The sequence below is a fragment of the Saimiri boliviensis genome, chromosome 8, assembly GCF_048565385.1.
Source record: "Saimiri boliviensis isolate mSaiBol1 chromosome 8, mSaiBol1.pri, whole genome shotgun sequence".
NCBI lineage: Eukaryota > Metazoa > Chordata > Mammalia > Primates > Cebidae > Saimiri > Saimiri boliviensis.
The window spans coordinates 3,260,151-3,277,674 of record NC_133456.1 but is presented as its reverse complement, the minus strand read 5'-3'; the positions used below and the strand labels follow the sequence as shown (position 1 = coordinate 3,277,674).

At 39.3% G+C, this 17,524-nt stretch overlaps 1 protein-coding gene and 1 pseudogene across 17 annotated transcripts in view; one reads left to right on the top strand and one right to left on the bottom strand.

Annotated features, from left to right (window-relative positions):
* SENP7 (SUMO specific peptidase 7) overlaps positions 1-17,524 on the top strand; it is a 216,935-nt gene that overhangs the window by 107,560 nt on the left and 91,851 nt on the right. For 7 of the 17 annotated variants that reach the window (XR_012518701.1, XR_012518700.1, XM_074403579.1 and 4 more), the window contains 2 exons: positions 2,573-2,770; positions 3,646-3,687. The exons of 4 other annotated variants lie outside the window; for them this stretch is intronic. Coding sequence is in view for 9 of the 13 variants with exons in the window: in XM_074403579.1 (XP_074259680.1) it covers positions 2,573-2,770; positions 3,646-3,687 (240 nt within the window). In the remaining 4 variants the exon portion in view is untranslated. Of the gene's footprint in view, positions 1-2,572; positions 2,771-3,645; positions 3,688-17,524 lie in introns of those variants that run through there. 6 more of the 17 variants (XM_074403581.1, XM_010331411.3, XM_074403583.1 and 3 more) reach the window with 2 other exon arrangements.
* LOC141585289 (high mobility group protein B3 pseudogene) lies at positions 9,453-17,020 on the bottom strand (annotated as a pseudogene).

The window sequence follows — 17,524 nt, the reverse complement described above, 5'->3', positions numbered from 1 at the left end:
TGTGAACTCATCTGTTTGCATTGTGCTGACACTTAGGACTGGCACTGATTGGAAAAATAAAAAGATACTTGTGAGTTTATAAATGTGTTAATCTCACAGGGATTTCTTAACTGTAAGACAGCCTTACTGTGTTTCATTAGTAAGCTTGCGTTCCCGCTCTCTGCAATGATTGTTTGGAAACTTTTCTCAAACCTATGTTCCTTTACTTTTCCTATCACTTTTAAGAGATGGTCTTGGTTCCTTCTCCTTCTTGCAAGAATGAAAGGAGTGCCTCTAGTATCATAAACCAGTATAGTGTGAAGCAGTTAAGAGTGCTGGCAAGAAAATTGAGAGTGTATGGTTCTGAATCCCATTTTCACTACTTGTTTTACTGTGTGCTTAGGTGTTAATCAGTCTACCTTGGTCTCCTCAACTGCATGAAAAGAATAATTTGTAAGTCCCTCATGGAATGGTTGTGAGGATTAAATGAAATAAAGAATTGTAAAATGCTTAGCACAGTGCCTGGCATATAGTACATGTTCAATAAATCTTAGCACTTATTTCTTAGGAAACTTACTGTGTTAATTATCCTGCCTTCTATATCTTCAACCTTTAAGTGCTTCCCATAAGCATTTAAACTTACACAAATTTTTCCTTTCTTAAACTAACTAATCAACCAATAACTGACTAAAAGCCCTTTCCTGCTTCTTGTCTTGTTTTCTACTTTCACAACCGTGTTTCTCAACTACTTTCATTTGCTATATTCATATTTGGTCTTTTCCCTTTACTCATCCCGCTGTATTCTGGTTTCTGCTCCCATCATTCTACTAAACTATCCCTGATAAAGTCATTATTATCGCCATAAATTAATTTTTATTCCCCATAATTGCTAGGGCTTCCATTTAATTCTTCATAAAGATTAAAATGATCTTTTAAAAACGTAGCCCTGATCTCATTGTTTCCTAATTAAGACTAGTGGATTTCTATTCTTGTTGACAAAAAGTCTCTGATCCTTAATATAGTTTGCTAAGTCCTGCCTAACTGCCCGCTCTTGGACACATTTCCTCTGTATTCTAAGTACCTGAGTCAGGTATTTAGTATTTTAATTTCTTTGAAGAAGCTTTACTCAAAGCATTTTGCATTTTGTGCTCTTTTTTTAGACCTTTCTCCGTTTTTCACTTGTTTCCTTTGGATAGTGCCTGTCCTTCTTTGAGACACTGGCTGCAAGGTCATAGTCTCAGAAAAACCTTCCATGACTTGGCTCAGAAGAAATGCAACATCTTTATTTCTTCTTCATAGCACGTATCAGAATTCCAATTAAATAATGAATTGGTTTATTCTTCTCTGTAATGCACAGTCTGTGGAGGCAAAAACTCAACTATTTTGTTTGTGGCTGAAACTCCAGATTATACTAGCGTAGTGGTTTTGCTGGAAGATGTTCAGTAAGTGCTTGAATTATTATTGATTCATAGAGATGTCACTGATTTCTTTATTTTTTTAAAAGAATTTTTAAACTAATAGCTTGAACCGTTTTTTCAGTACAGTAAGTTTGGAGTTTTTGGTGTGTTGTGTGGAAGTACCCTGGGGACTTGTACCCTCTTCCTGCTAGATGCTCTGGGAATGTACACTCAAGTGGCTGCTGCAAACAAGTGATTTTTTTTGAGAGTTCCCATTTTATCTTGAAAATACGTGGACATCTTGCTGTTCTTAGTATTCTTTTTTTTTTTTTTTTGTTCTTAGTATTCTTGTGTTTGTTAAGCAAACAAAAAGTGCCTAAAACTGTTTCATAGGTAGAAAAACAGACACTCTTTTGATAAAACATTTCTCAGCTCTTTCAGCCATTCCTCACTTGGCATTGTTTTAAGTGTACATGGTAGCCTGTTCACATGCTGCAGAAACTATATTCCATAGACTTTGGAATTCCAGAACTGAACATAGTTATCCAAGTACTCAGTGTAAAGATGTACTGAATGAGAAGATGGGGAAAACATGATGAGTAAAACTGTAGCTGGAACTGCTTACATTTATCACTGTTTTTTTTTTTTTTTTTTTTTTTTGAAATTGGTATAGGTACAGTAAAGTCAATGTTATAAATTGACCTATTTTAGAAATAAGGTAAAATTAAATCTGTATCTAAGACTCTGTAGGCTTAAGAATGTAAATGATGCAAGTATTGCACCCTTAGTTTTAATAGTGTTTTCTGAATCAACAAATGCTAAAACAAAAACACATTTTTAGCACAAAATGTGGTTTCGTCTGTGATGAGATCTGCAGGTGAACACTGTCCTTTCACTAACATTGTTGCTAAACATGAATGGGTTGCTAGGAATCTAGCAGCTGTACATGTGTAATGACAGCTGTAGTATGCTTGACAGAATTCTGAAGAAAATCCCAGCTTAAGTGAAATAGACTTTACTTTTTAGGGTATATTTTAAAATAGCTCGGCATTTTTCTTTTCTCTTATGATATTTGCTACTCTAGTTACTTGAAGAATTGAAATTTGGAATTTCTGGAAATATTGTTAGTTTGTGATGAATTCATGTATTCGACAATGTGTAGTACCATATATACTAATTATTTATGTATATAACAGGCAACTCAAAGTTATGTTGACGAATGTCCTATGGACGGATTTAGGACGAAAATTCAGAAAGACCCTACCTAGAAACGATGCTAATTTATGTGATGCCAACAAGGTGCAATCAGACTCATTGCCTTCGACATCTGTTGACAGCCTAGAGACATGTCAAATATTAGAACCTCTTCACCAAAGGCTTAATTTATCTGAAAGGTATGTTGTTCAGTATTGATTTTGTTCAACTTACCACATTTGAAATAATATGAATCCCATACTCTTAATGATAAGATTGTTGGAAATGATCTCAAAGAAGATTTGCATGTATAGGCATACCACACGCAAAGCAAATCTTAAAGCTGCCAGTCTTAATTTATAAGGTTAGCTGATGGTTCTGCACTTCATTAAGCAGATTGACATATAATTATATTTAAAAACAAGTATCATTAGTACATTTATCTTATTTTAGTATAATTTGATTCATGTGCACATCTTTTCAGGGATTATTTTATTAAAATGAAGATACATATATACAAGTGTGTATGTGTATTATATGCATATAAATATGTGTGTATATATATGCAGTAATATTTTCTTCATCTTTAACATCCTTTAAAAATGTTACCTAATCTAGATTCTAACCATTTTTGACTTTTGTGAGCTTGTATTTTAAATGAATTTTTCAAAAAGGAGATGATGTTAACATATTGCCTCTAGGTTTTTAATAGTAAATACTCAGTTTAATTTTGTAAAGTAAGAAGATCAGTTTTGTTTTGTGTTTTTTGAAAGAATTATATGTGGAATTTGGGGCTGAAAACTAGGAATTAGCTCTAGGAATCGCTCTAGGAATCTATAACATAATATCTTTTACATATTACCATTTACAGTTTCAGTTGTTAAGTGAATGTTTTAGGGGAAGGTACTTTATTTTCAATTAGAATAACCTACAATTAGCTAGACAGTACTTTGGTTATATGGTCTGTAATCTGAATGACAGCGTACAAGTTCTTTAAGCCAAGACCCAGATAAAAACTGTTAACTTTCAACACAGTTATTTTATTTATTTATTTATTTATTTTATTGTACTTTAGATTCTGGGGTACATGTGCAGATCATGCAAGATTGTTGCATAGGTATGTTCATGGCAAGGTGGTTTGCTACCTCCATCCCCACATCACGTATACCTGACATTTCTCTTCACGTTATCCCTCACCACCCTCCCTCCTACTATCCGTCCCATAGCCCCACCAATGGACCCCAGTGTGTGATGCTTCTATCTCTGTGTGCATGCGTTCTCATTCTTCAACACCCGCCTATGAGTAAGAACATGCAGTGTTTGATTTTCTGTTCTTGTGTCAGTTTGCTGAGATTTATGGTTTCCAGTTTCATCCATGTCCCTACAAAGGACACGAACTCATCATTTTTTATGGCTGAATAGTATTCCACGGTGTGTATGTGCCACATTTTCTTTGTCCAATCTATCGTTGATAGGCATTTGGGTTGGTTCCAGGTCTTTGCTATTGTAAACAGTGCCGAGATGAACATGCATGTGCATGTGTCTTTATAATACAATGATTTATAGTCTTTGGGTATATACCCAGTAATGGGATGGCTGGGTTAAATGGAATTTCTATTTCTAGTTCCTTGAGGAATCACCACACTGTCTTCCACAATGGTTGACCTAATTTACACTCCCACCAACAGTGTAAAAGTGTTCCTATTTCTCCACATCCTCTCCAGCATCTGTTGTCTCCAGATTTTTTAATGATTGCCATTCTAACTGGCATGAGATGGTATTTCAATGTGGTTTTGATTTGCATTTCTCTAATGGCCAGTGATGATGAGCATTTTTTCATATGTTGGCTGGCTTCATATATGTCTTCTTTTGAAAAGTGTCTGTTCATATCCTTTGCCCACTTTTGGATGGATGTGTTTTTTTTTCCTTGTAAATCTGTTTTAGTTCTTTGTAGATTCTGGATATTAGCCCTTTGTCAGATGGGTAGATTGCAAAAACTGTTTCCCATTCTGTTGGTTGCCAGTTCACTCTAATGATTGTTTCTTTTGCTGTACAGAAGCTCTTCAGTTTAATTAGATCCCATTTGTCTATTTTTGCTTTTTCTGCCGTTGCTTTCGGTGTTTTAGTCATGAAGGCCTTCCCTATGCCTATGTCCAGGATGGTTTTGCCTAGGTTTTCTTCTAGGGTTTTTATGGTGTTTGGTTTTATATTTAAGTCTTTAATCCATCTGGAGTTAATTTTAGTGTAAGGTGTCAGGAAGGGGTCCAGTTTCTGCTTTCTGCATATTGCTAGCCAGTTTTTCCAGTAGCATTTATTAAACAGGGGATCCTTTCCCCATTGCTTGTTTTTGTCAGGTTTGTCAAAGATCAGATGGTTGTAGATGTGTGGTGTTGCTCTGGAGGCCTCTGTTCTGTTCCTTTGGTCTATGTCTCTGTTTTGGTACCAGTACCATGATGTTTTGATTACTGTTGCCTCTTGAAGTCTGACAGCATGGTGCCGCCAGCTTTGTTCTTTTTGCCTAGGATCGTCTTGGTTATGTGGGCTCTCTTTTGGTTCCATATGAAGTTTAAAGTGTTTTTTTCCAGTTCTGTGAAGAAGGTCATTGGTAGTTTGGTGGGGATAGTGTTAAATCTATAAATTACTTTGGGCAGTATGGCCATTTTCACGAAATTGATTCTTCCTAACCATGAGCATGGAATGTTTTTCCTTCTGTTTGTGTCCTCTCTTACTTCCTTGAGCAGTGGTTTGTAGTTCTCCTTGAAGAGAACCTTTACCTCCTGTTTTAGTTGTATTCTTAGGTATTTTATTGTCTTTGTAGCAATTGTGAATGGCAATTCGTTCTTGATTTGGCTCTCTGTTTGTCTTGTTATTGGTGTATAGGAATGCTTGTGATTTCTACACATTGATTTTGTATCCTGAGACTTTGTTGAAGTTGTTTATCAGCTTAAGAAGAGTTTGGGCTGAAACTATGGGGTCTTCTAAATATACAGTCATGCCGTCTGCAAATGGAGACAATTTGACTTCCTCTTTTCCTAACTGAATACGCTTTATTTCTTTTTATTGCCTGATTGCTCTGGCTAGGACTTCCATACTATATTGAATAGGGGTGGTGAGAGAGGGCATCCTTGTCTAGTGCCAGATTTCAAAGGAAATGCTTCCAGTTTTTGCCCATTCAGTATGATAGTGGCAGTGGGTTTGTGGTAAATAGCTTTTATTATTTTGTGATATGTTCCATCGATACCTAGTTTATTGAGAGTTTTTAGCATAAAGGGCTGTTGGATTTTGTCAAAGGCCTTCTCTACATCTATTGGAATCATCATGTGGTTTTTGTCTTTGGTTCTGTTTATGTGGTGGATTACATTTATAGACTTGAGTATGTTGAACCAGCCGTGCATCCCTGGAATGAAGCCTATTTAATTGTGATGGATAAGCTTTTTTATGTGCTGTTGCAATCGGTTTGCCAGTATTTTATCGAAGATTTTTGCATCTGTGTTCATCGCGGATATTGGCCTGAAGTTTTCTTTGTTTGTTGAGTCTCTGCCAGGTTTTGGTATCAGGGTGATGTTGGTCTTATAAAGTTAGTTGGGGAGGATTCCCTCTTTTTGGATTGCTTAGACTTGTTTCAGAAGGAATGGTACCAGCTCCTCTTTGTATGGCTGATAGAATTCGGCTATGAACCCATCTGGACCTGGGCTTTTTTTGGTGGGTAGGCTATTAATTGCTGCCTCAACTTCAGACCTTGTTATTGGTCTAGTCAGGTTTCGACTTATTCCTGGTTTAGGCTTGGGAGGGTGCAAGTGTCCAGGTATTTATCCATTTCTTCCAGATTTACTGGTTTATGTACATAGAGTTGTTTGTAGTAATCTCTGAAGGTAGTTTGCATTTCTGTGGGATCAGTGGTGACATCCCCTTTAATGTTTTTTATTACATCTATTTGATTCTTCTCTCTTTTCTTATTAATCTGGCTGGTGTTCTATTTTGTTGGTCTTTTCAAAGAACCAGCTCCTGGATTTATTGATTTTTTTTTGAAGGGTTTTCTGTGTCTCTCTCTCCTTCATTTCTGCTCTTATCTTAGTTATTTCTTGTCTTCTGCTAGCTTTTGAGTTTTTTTGATCTTGCTCCTCTAGCTCCTTCAATTTTGATGATAGGGTGTTGATTTTAGATCTTTCCTTGCTTCTCATGTGGACATTTATTGCTATATATTTTCCCCTAGACACTGCTTTAAATGTGTCCCAGAGATTCTAGTATGTTGTGTCTTCATTCTGATTGGTTTCAAAGAACATCTTTATATCTGCCTTCATTTCATTGTTTATCCAGTTGACATTTAGGAGCCAATTGTTTGGTTTCCATGAAGCTGTGCGGTTCTGAGTTAGTTTCTGAATTCTTAGTTCTAACTTGATTGCACTGTGGTCCAAGAGAGTGTTTGTTATGATTTCTATTCTTTTGTGTTTGCTGAGGAGTGATTTACTTTCAATTATGTGGTCAGTTTTATAGTATGTGTGATGTGTTGCTGAGAAGAATGTATATTCTGTGGCTTTGGGGTGGAGTGTTCTGTAAATGTCTATTAGTTTTGCTTGATCCAGGTCTGAGTTCAAGTCCTGGATATCCTTGTTAATTTTCTGTCTCGTTGTTCTGTCTAATATTGACAGTGGAGTGTTAAAGTCTCCCACTATTGTGCTGGAGTCTAAGTCTCTTTACAGGTTTTTAAGAACTTGCTTTATGTATCTGGGTGCTCCTCTATTGGGTGCATGTATTTTTAGGATCGTTAGCTCTTCTCGTTGCATTGATCCTTTTACCATTATGTAATGTCCTTCTTTGTCTCTTTTGATTTATGTTGGTTTAAAGTCTATTTTATCAGAGACTAGGATTGCAACTCCTGCTTTTTTTTGCTTTCCATTTGCTTGGTAAATCTTCCTCCATCCTTTATTTTGAGCCTTTGTGTATCCTTACTTGTGAGATGGGTTTCCTGGATACAGCACACTGATGGGTCTTGTCTTTGTACCCAATTTGCCAGTCTTTGTCTTTTGATTGGGGCGTTTAGGCCATTTACATTTAGGGTTAATATTGTTATGTGTGAATTTGATCCTGCCATTTGTTACTGGTTGGTTGTTTTGTCCGTTGGTCGATGGAGTTTCCTCTTTGTGTCATTGGTCTTTACCATTTGGTATATTTTTGGAGTGGCTGGTACTGGTTGTTCCTTTCTATGTTTAGCGCTTCCTGCAGGAGTTCTTGTAAGACAGTTGTGGTGGCAACGAAATCTCTCAGTAATTGCTTGTCCGTAAAGGATTTTATTTCTCCTTCACTTATGAAGCTTAGTTTGACTGGATATGAGATTCTGGGTTTAAAGTTCTTTTCTTTAAGGATGTTGAATACTGGCTCCTGCTCTCTTCTGGCTTGTAGGATTTCTGCTGAGAGATCTGCTGTGAATCTGATGGGCTTTCCTTTGTGGGTGACCTGGCCTTTCTCTCTGGCTGCCCTTACCATTTTTCCCTTCATTTCAAATCTGGTGAATTTGACGATTATGTGCCTTGGGGTTGCTCTTCTTAAGGAGTATCTCTGTGGTGTTCCTTGTATTTCCTGTATTTGAATGTTGGCCTGCTTTTATAGGTTGGGGAAGTTCTCCTGGATAATATCCTGAAGAGTGTTTTCCAGCTGAATTCCTTCTCCCTGTCCTCTTCAGATACACCTATCAAATGTAGATTAGGTCTTTTCACATAATCCCATATTTCTTGGAGGCTTTGTTCATGTCTTTTCCCTCAGTTTTTCTCTTTTCTTGCCTTCTCTTTTTATTTCATTGAGGTGGTCTTCAATCTCTGATATCCTTTCTTCTGCTTCATTGATTTCGGCTATTGAAACTTGTGTGTGCTTCATGAAGTTTTCGTGCTGTGTTTTTCAGCTCCATGAAGTCATTTATGTTCTTCTCTAGGCTGGTTATTCTAATTAGCATTTTGTCTAATCCATTTTCAAGGTTCTTAGTTTCTTTGCATTGGGTTAGAACATGTTCTTTTAGCTCGGAGATGTTTGTTATTACTCATCTTTTGAAGCCTGATTCTGTCAGCTCATCACAATCATTTTCTGACCTGTTTTGTTGTCTTGCTGGTGAGTCATTCTGATCTGTCTGGGGAGGAGAGACGTTCTGGACTTTGAATTTTTCATCCTTTTTGCGCTGGTTTCTTCCCATCTTCGTGACTTTATCTGTCTTTGATCTTTGAAGTTGGTGATTTCTCGTGCAGTCTCTGGCTTTTTTTTTTGAAACGCGGTGTCAATGGGCTGCTTGAGACTGTCAGTCTATTACCTGCCTGTGAAGGCACTGCTGGGCTGCCTTGGTCTCAGCCAGGCTACTGTTTATTCTTCGCCTGGTTTCCACGTACGCTGGTGGCATTAGTCCCCCTTCCCATGGCAGGCTTCTTTCCCTCTGTCCCGCCCGCTGCTTCTGTATGGAGCTCCATCTGATACGTTAACTGTGAAACTTTCCTGGTAGATGGATTCTGGTTGCTTGATCTTGTGGGGATGGGGCCTGTCTGGCTGTATCCCCCTCCCTGCTTTTAACTCTCCCTTCTGTGAGATGGGCAGTTCTTCTTGCAAGGTTTCTCAGTGTTAGACCAAGTCTCCGCCGTGGTCTGCGCTGACAAGGCACTGGTCTGGCTGGGGCTAGTGGACTGGGCTGTTACCCAGGTCTGCAACTCGGGTGGTTCTCAGTCAGGTGGCGTTTTCCTGGGCTGTGTGCTGCCGAAGCCTCAGGGTATAGCACTGCCTCTGATTTGGAGTACCAAGGAGGTGTTGCTCCCCCATCCTTTGTGCCAGATACACTTTCCAGGTGGGGCAGTGCCCTGCCTTGCCTCAGCTTGCCCCCTTTGGGCTGCTTTCACCGCCTTTTTTGGGTTAATCCCGCTGTTCAACCAGTCCCATTGGAATGAACACAGTACCTGGCTCAGAAGTGTGGATATCGCTCTGGTTCTGTGCCTCACTCAGTGGGAGCTGCACTCCGGAGAAGCTCCCTTTCGGCCATTTTGGTCTCCCCCCCCCCAACACAGGTATCTTAAAAATAAAAGTAGAACTCTTGTCAATACATCTGAACATAATATTATACATTAATTTTTAAAGAGGATACTTCTTTAAAAAAGGCAAAATCATGAAAAGCTGAGTTTCATGAAATTTCTTCCTAGCTCATACTTGATATACTTGATATAAATACTTGACTTTCTAAAGCGCTGTAAATCTTAGAGTCAGACAGCTTAGCATCAGTAATTTGTCAAGCAGCTTGCTCTCATTCTGTATTCTAGCAGATTTCCTCCCCAGTAAAGGTTAGCTAATCTCTTACTGTGCTGACAGATGTAAATAAAGGAGCTGCTTAAAGGAATGACCCTTCTAATATCTTTGACTCTTTTGAAAGGTCAGATGTCAACACACTCATCTATCTCCTCATCCCGTGTCTATTCTTTTTTTCAATGAGAACAGCGTGGTGGTCCATTCTCTCAGAATAATAGCTTTTACCACTAGAAATTTTTAGCACATAGACTATGTGTTCATGGAGTTTAAATAGAATGTAAAGAGTCCCAGTAAGATTCTGATTTGTTTTTTGCTGTGTTTTAAAATTTTTCTTGTTTTCTGTTCAGTTAGTGGGTGAACACCCAGCTAGCCCAGATTTCTTGCCTCAGCTCCAGGCATCCTGAACTCAGCTTGCCGTCGAGTGAGACCCTCAGCCCTTCTCAAACTGGTGCCTGCCTTTGTGTTCCCTCCCCACCTGCGTGATTGACACTGCCGTACAAATCAGAACTTGGGCATTGTCTTTTGACTCCTCTTTTTTCCTTATCCTTCTGTCTAGTCATTTAACATATATAGTTATTTTTCACTCCTAAATATGTCTTTTAAAGGATCTCTTCTCCATCTTTAGTGCCAGTGTCTCAATTCAAGCCCTAATAACTTTGTGCCTTTATTACTATGGTAGTAACTTGATTAGGTTTTCTGTATGTAGACTTTTTCTTCTTGTCTTATTCTTTATACTGCTGTCAAAATAATTACTCTAAAAGGCAGATGTTACTTGTTACTTACTAGTTTAACATCTTTCTTTGGCTCCACATAACCTTCCAGATAAAGTTCAAACTCCTTAGTTTGGCACAAGACATTTAACGATTTCACCTTTGCTTCTCTCTAGCTTTTTGTCTGTCCGTTCCTCCGTATTCACAGGGTACTTCAGATTGAGGGAACTGTTGTCACCTTACTGAATGTATACACTGTTGTATACATCCTGTTTGTTTTCTTGTCTTGGAAGCTATCCTCCTCCTTTTTTTTTTTTTTTTAGGAAGCCTTCCTTGATTCTTCCCTCCAAGTCTTTATATGACCCCTTTCTTTGTCTTGCTAAACAGCTTGTTAGTACAGCATAACATTGATCACACTATATTGTGATTTTTAGTTTCTCTGCCTCCCTGCAGTGACTTTCCTGAGGATAGGAAATACGTTTTATTTCTTATTTTTTCTTTATTCCTAATGTAGTACTGGGCACTTATTAGATGCTCAGTAAATGTTTGCTGGATAAAAGAAAGAGATTGCTTCTCATGCAAGTTACATCTCTAGACTCTTTGTCTAACATATATTTTCCCCGTAAAAACCAATCATATACTCAGCAAGTTTGGTGACAACCAGGAAAAGAGGTATTAGAAGGCTCAAATAAGGAAGATAACTCTTTCATGTATGGCTTTGGATAGATGTTTTCTACTTGAGACTTGCTATATATAATAGGAGACTTATGCTTTCTTCAATCTTTGCTTAACTTTTACATGAGGCTTTTTGTCTTATTTTCATTTCTATGTAGTTAGGACTTAAGATTTTAGAAAGATAAGAGAGAGAAATATTTATTTGTGCATTTTAATTTTATCCTAAAGTTTAATCATTGAGTAAACCAAAATTACTGATTCAGTTCCAGAAATGGTATTTTGTTGGATGTTTTATTTGCATTCTAGGATCTAAAGTAGTGAACTAAGTATCTTGCCTTTTATGTGAGGGCATTTTGGCCTGTTGATTTCAAGATAAAATTGAGAAGAACAACAGAAAACACAGTTCAAATCAATCTTGTAAGTAATGGAGAAAAGGGTTTTAGAAACATCAAAAGAGTTTTGGAAATCTCAAACTAGCAGTATGTGGGATGCACATTTTTAAAAAAATATGTAAACTGTGTTTTAGTGTTGGTCTTTTTTTCCATGTATGGTTCATATCTATTTTCCTGGGAGAAAATTCCAGACATCTGTAGGTTGTAGTCAATAGGAAAGAAAGAACCCAGCGGGATACGTATACAAGGCTTTTGAGAAAATAAACGATTTTTCGTCTGCCTTCATCACTTTGCACCAGAGATTGTTAGAGAAATGTGGAGATAGTCTATCCATATTCCATTAAGAAGAGTTAGCTGCTGGTACTTGGAATTTCTGTAAATATATTTATCTTTGTCTTAAATTTATATGTGTTTGAAGTTTAAAAAAAATTACGTATTCCAGATATGTGACAGTAAAACTGTCACATATTTGGACATTGCAGTATTCCTATCATTTTAAGTTTTTTTAAGCCAGTAAAATTCTAATTGAGTGATAATTATTCACTTAAAATTAATAAAAGAGCAAATTTAGAAACTAATCTGTGAATCTCTTTAATAAAGTTACTCAAAGATTAAAATTTTTTCTACATACCTTTAAGATGCTGATTTAGAAGGTATATTTTAAATGATAACATCTGGGACAAGCATGGAGTTATGAGAATCCTCTTAAAATGTCACATAGCACAATTTCAGAAAGGCATTTATTGCAGCAAAATGAAAACTAAATTAGTATTGTAATTTTTGGCTTATTATAGATTTATTAGTAGATATAATTATGATATTTTTCCACAAGGACTACATTTCTCTAAAAATTTGCTGTATATATGAAGTTCTATGTTAATAGCTCTTGCCAGTTTTTCCTCCATTAAGTTATTTGAATACAACGTTTAACTTGCTGTTTGAGCAAGGAAGGGACACATAGCTTGCAATTGAGAAAATTAAGAGTCAGAGAGAATAACCATGCAGAGACACAGTCAGAAAATGGTACTGCTTCGTAGGCCAGTGTATTTTCTGCTACCTCTCACTGCATTCCAAAATTTGTTTCTGCTTTGGTTTAGTATATTTGTGGTATTTTGAAGTGGGATTTCATAGTATTAGTAAATAAAATTAAATAAATTCTACCTTACGTACTGATACTGTTTACGTACTTAGGAAAAAATTGGGTAAATGTGTGAAATGACAACTTTTAGTCTTTCCTTCTAGATTGAGATAGTATGAAAGGTGAAGTATACACCTTTGTATACTTTAGTTCCTTTCAAACGTTCAGAAGATTTGAAATGCTGGCTAGCCCTGGAATATCCTTGACTGCTAATTTATAAACCTGTACTGCAAAAGACAGCTTAGATATTATTAATTTAGTTATCACTTTATGGATTTGTATTAGTTTTTAAAAAAATCGAATCTGTTGTTTAACTTCAAAAATATTTCAGCATTCTAAACAAACAAAAAAATAACAGAACGTTGCAAACTGTATTTAAGTACAGAAGGTTCTTCTTGAACTTTCATTGATGCAGTGGCTCTTCACTTTGCTGACATTGAAGAGTTCTACAGTTTGTTTAAAAACTACCGCATTAAAAAACAAACAAAAATAAAAAAAAAAAATCTCATGCCAGCTGACCCCTTGTCCACAGCTAAGATGGTAGCAGAATGCTGTGTCACTATATACAGAAACAAGACAACCTGAAGCTAAATGGATGCCCACTGCAGAGTCAGCAGGTCCAGCCTCACAGTGCACACCCTGAGCCACAGCCCCTCTAAAAGGCATCTTCCCCACAGCCTCAACGCCAAGCAAGGAGCATCAAGAGTTCGTCTTGGTTGTTTTGTTCTTTTTGCAAACTATAGACATATACGGTTGATAACTCAGGATTCCTAGCCAATAGCTATATAGTTAACACCACTTTACAAATTAAAAAAAATGCCAGAAACATCTTTAAATGCTTTGTCACACCAACAGCAAAGTGCACAGAGTGAGGAGAACATGAGAGTACCTTTTTATTTTAAAAATGTTTGGAAATATGTACAACTTTAATAACAGTTTCAGGGTGCTCCAGACACCCATGGCCACTTCATGTAAACTACTGACAATCTCTAGAGCACTTTGATAGACTACAATATGATCGTGATCAAATTTTGTAAGTAAACCTAATGAGGGAAACAGATACTTCTCAAATAAGAGATGTGTCAATTACCGAGCTCCCCTACTCCTAAGTATTCACAAGGAGGCAGATAAACAGTTTTTTATTCCTCCTCCTTCTTCGTTCTTCTTCCTCCTCCTCCTCCTCCTCCTCCTCCTTCTCCCCTTCCTCTCCCTCCTCTCTCCTCCTCCTCCTCCTCCATCTTCCTCCTCCTCCTCCTCCATCTTCCTCCTCCTCCTCCTCCATCTTCCTCCTCCTCCTCCTCCATCTTCCTCCTCCTCCTCCTCCATCTTCCTCCTCCTCCTCCTCCTCCATCTTCCTCCTCCTCCTCCTCCTCCATCTTCCTCCTCCTCCTCCTCCATCTTCCTCCTCCTCCTCCTCCATCTTCCTCCTCCTCCTCCTTCTCCTCCTCCATCTTCCTCCTCCTCCTCCTCCTCCATCTTCCTCCTCCTCCATCTTCCTCCTCCTCCTCCTCCTCCTCCATCTTCCTCCTCCTCCTCCTTCTCCATCTTCCTCCTCCTCCTCCTCCTCCTCCTCCATCTTCCTCCTCCTCCTCCTCCTCCTCCATCTTCCTCCTCCTCCATCTTCCTCCTCCTCCTCCTCCTCCATCTTCCTCCTCCTCCTCCTCCTCCATTTTCCTCCTCCTCCTCCTCCTCCATCTTCCTCCTCCATCTTCCTCCTCCTCCTCCTCCATCTTCCTCCTCCTCCTCCTCCTCCTCCATCTTCCTCCTCCTCCTCCTTCTCCTCCTCCATCTTCCTCCTCCTCCTCCTCCTCCTCCATCTTCCTCCTCCTCCATCTTCCTCCTCCTCCTCCTCCTTCTCCATCTTCCTCCTCCTCCTCCTCCTCCTCCTCCATCTTCCTCCTCCTCCTCCTCCATCTTCCTCCTCCTCCATCTTCCTCCTCCTCCTCCTCCTCCTCCATTTTCCTCCTCCTCCTCCTCCTCCATCTTCCTCCTCCATCTTCCTCCTCCTCCTCCTCCATCTTCCTCCTCCTCCTCCTCCTCCTCCATCTTCCTCCTCCTCCATCTTCCTCCTCCTCCTCCTCCATCTTCCTCCTCCTCCATCTTCCTCCTCTTCCTCATCCTCCTCCTCCATCTTCCTCCTCCTCCTCCATCTTCCTCCTCCTCCTCCTCCTCCATCTTCCTCCTCCTCCATCTTCCTCCTCTTCCTCCTCCTCCTCCTCCTCCTCCTCCTCCATCTTCCTCCTCCTCCTCCTCCTCCATCTTCCTCCTCCTCCTCCTCCTCCTCCTCCATCTTCCTCCTCCTCCATCTTCTTCCTCCTCCTCCTCCTCCTCCTCCATCTTCCTCCTCCTCCTCCTCCTCCTCCTCCATCTTCCTCCTCCTCCTCCATCTTCCTCCTCCTCCTCCATCTTCCTCTTCCACCTTTTTACGGGCAACTTTAGCCGGACCCTTTGCACCATCAAACTTTCCTTTCAACTTACAGCCGGCAACATCCTTCTCATACCTCTCCAGCTTTGCCACCTTAGTGATGTAAGGCTGCTTTTTGCTGTCATTTTGGTCATTCCATATCTCACCCAGCTTTTTTGTCACATCTCTAATAGAGATGCCAGGGTTTGTGGATTTGATCTTGGGGTGGAATTCTGAACAGAACAGGAAGAATTCAGATGATGGCCTTTTGGGGGTATTAGGATCCTTCTTGCCTCCTTTAGCTGCTTCATAATCCTTCATTTTCCGATCATAGCACACTTTATCCGCCTTTGCCATTTCATCAAATTTAGATTTCTCTTTCCCGGACATTGTCTTCCACCTCTCAGAGCATTTCTTGGAAAATTCTGCAAAATTGTCAGGGACCTCTGGATTTTTCTTCTTAGGCTCTTCTCTACATGTCTGCACAAAGAAGGCATAAGCAGACATCTTGCCCTTTGGTTTCTTGGGGTCACCTTTAGCCACCCTGACTGTATTGCTTGCTAGCCTGGGCAGCACAGGGTCAACTCGCGGCTCAGCACTCCCCGGCTTCGCCCTAGCTGCCTCCACGAGAGCCGGCTCTGGATTTGTGTTCATTAAGGCTATCACGCAAAGTTCCTTGTTCCCTCAAGGTACCCAAACTGGATAAATTTTCAATAGTTGGTAAAAGGTGTTTGGGCTGTGGCTGTTTGTTACGAAGAGCTACTTGCACTGTAGTCATTGCCAACTGTTTAATTAGATATATTAATTATATATTAAAAATTACTAATATCTAGTAAGATATTTTTATGAAGATTGCAGAGCATAATAAGTTATAAGTATTTGACAGGGTAGTTTATGGCTTTGAACAAGTCTTCAATAATATGAAAATTATTACAGAAATGTGAAAATTAAGTGATATTTCGTTTATTGTGTATTTACTATGTGCCAGGAATTATGCTAACTGCTTTCCATCTGTTATCTCATTTAATCTTAACAACTTTGTAAGGGAGATATTGCCCTTCCCATTTTAGAGATGAGATCAATGTGTAGAGGTAGAAATTAAGGTAATTAACTTGCCCAAAGATTTATAGTTATAAGGTGGTAAGATAAGAATCTAAACCTATGTTGGTGTAACTTTGAAGTCCTTGCTGTTAATTCCTGTGCCATACTGCTTTTCTTTGCATTTTCACCCTTCTGAACTTTTTTTGTCATCAGTAAAGTAGGAATTGGACTTTGCTACAGGTACCATATCTAATTCATTATTTTATTTTTGAGACAGAGTCTCACTCTGTCGTCCAGGCTGGAGTACAGCGGCACAGTCTCCACTCACTGCAACTGCCGCCTTCCAGGTTCAAGTGATTCTTGAGCCTCAGCCTTCCAAGTAGCTGGGATCACAGGCACTTGCTACCACGCCCAGCTAATTTTTGTATTTTTAGTAGAGATGGGGTTTCACCATGTTGGCCAGGCTGGTCTCGAACCCCTGACTTCAGGTGATCCACCACCTTGGTGTCTTAAATTGCTGGGATTACAGGTGTGAGTGGCCTATAACATAGTTTCTTTATGCACACGTTGATGAATGGGCACTTGGGTTGGTTCCACATTTTTGCAGTTGTGAATTGTGGTGCTGTGAATGTGTGTGCAAGTAGGCTTTTCATATAATGACTTCCTTTCCTCTGGGTAGATACCCAGTAATGGGATTGCTAGATCAAATGGTACTTCTACTTTTAGTTCTTTAAGGAATCTCCACACTGTTTTCCGTAGTGGTCATCCTAGTTTACATTCCCACCAGCAGTGTAGAAGGGTTCCCTTTTCATCATATCCATGCCAACGCCTACTATTTCTTTTCTTTTCTTTTTTGAGCCAGAGTCTCTCTCTGTCGCCAGACTGGAGTGCAGTGGTGCAATCTCGGCTCACTGCCACCTCTGCCTCCTGGGTTCCAGTGATTTCCTTGCCTCAGCCTCATGAGTAGCTGGGACTGCAGACATGCACTACCAGGTCTGCTAATGGTGGTGGTGGTTGTTTTTTTTTTTTTTTTTGGTATTTTAGTAGAGACAGGGTTTCACCATGTTGGCCAGGATGGTTTCAATCTCCTGACCTCATGATCCACCTGCCTCAGCCTCCCGAAAGTGCTGGAATTACAGACGTCAGCTGCCAGGCCTGTGTTTTGATTTTTTGATTATGGCCATTCTAGCAGGAGTAAGGTTGTACTGCATTGTGGTTTTGATTTGCATTTCCCTGATCATTTGTGATGTTGAGCACTTTTTCAAATGTTTGCTGCCCATTTGTGTATCTGCTTTGAGAATTGTCTGTTCATGTCCTTATCCCAC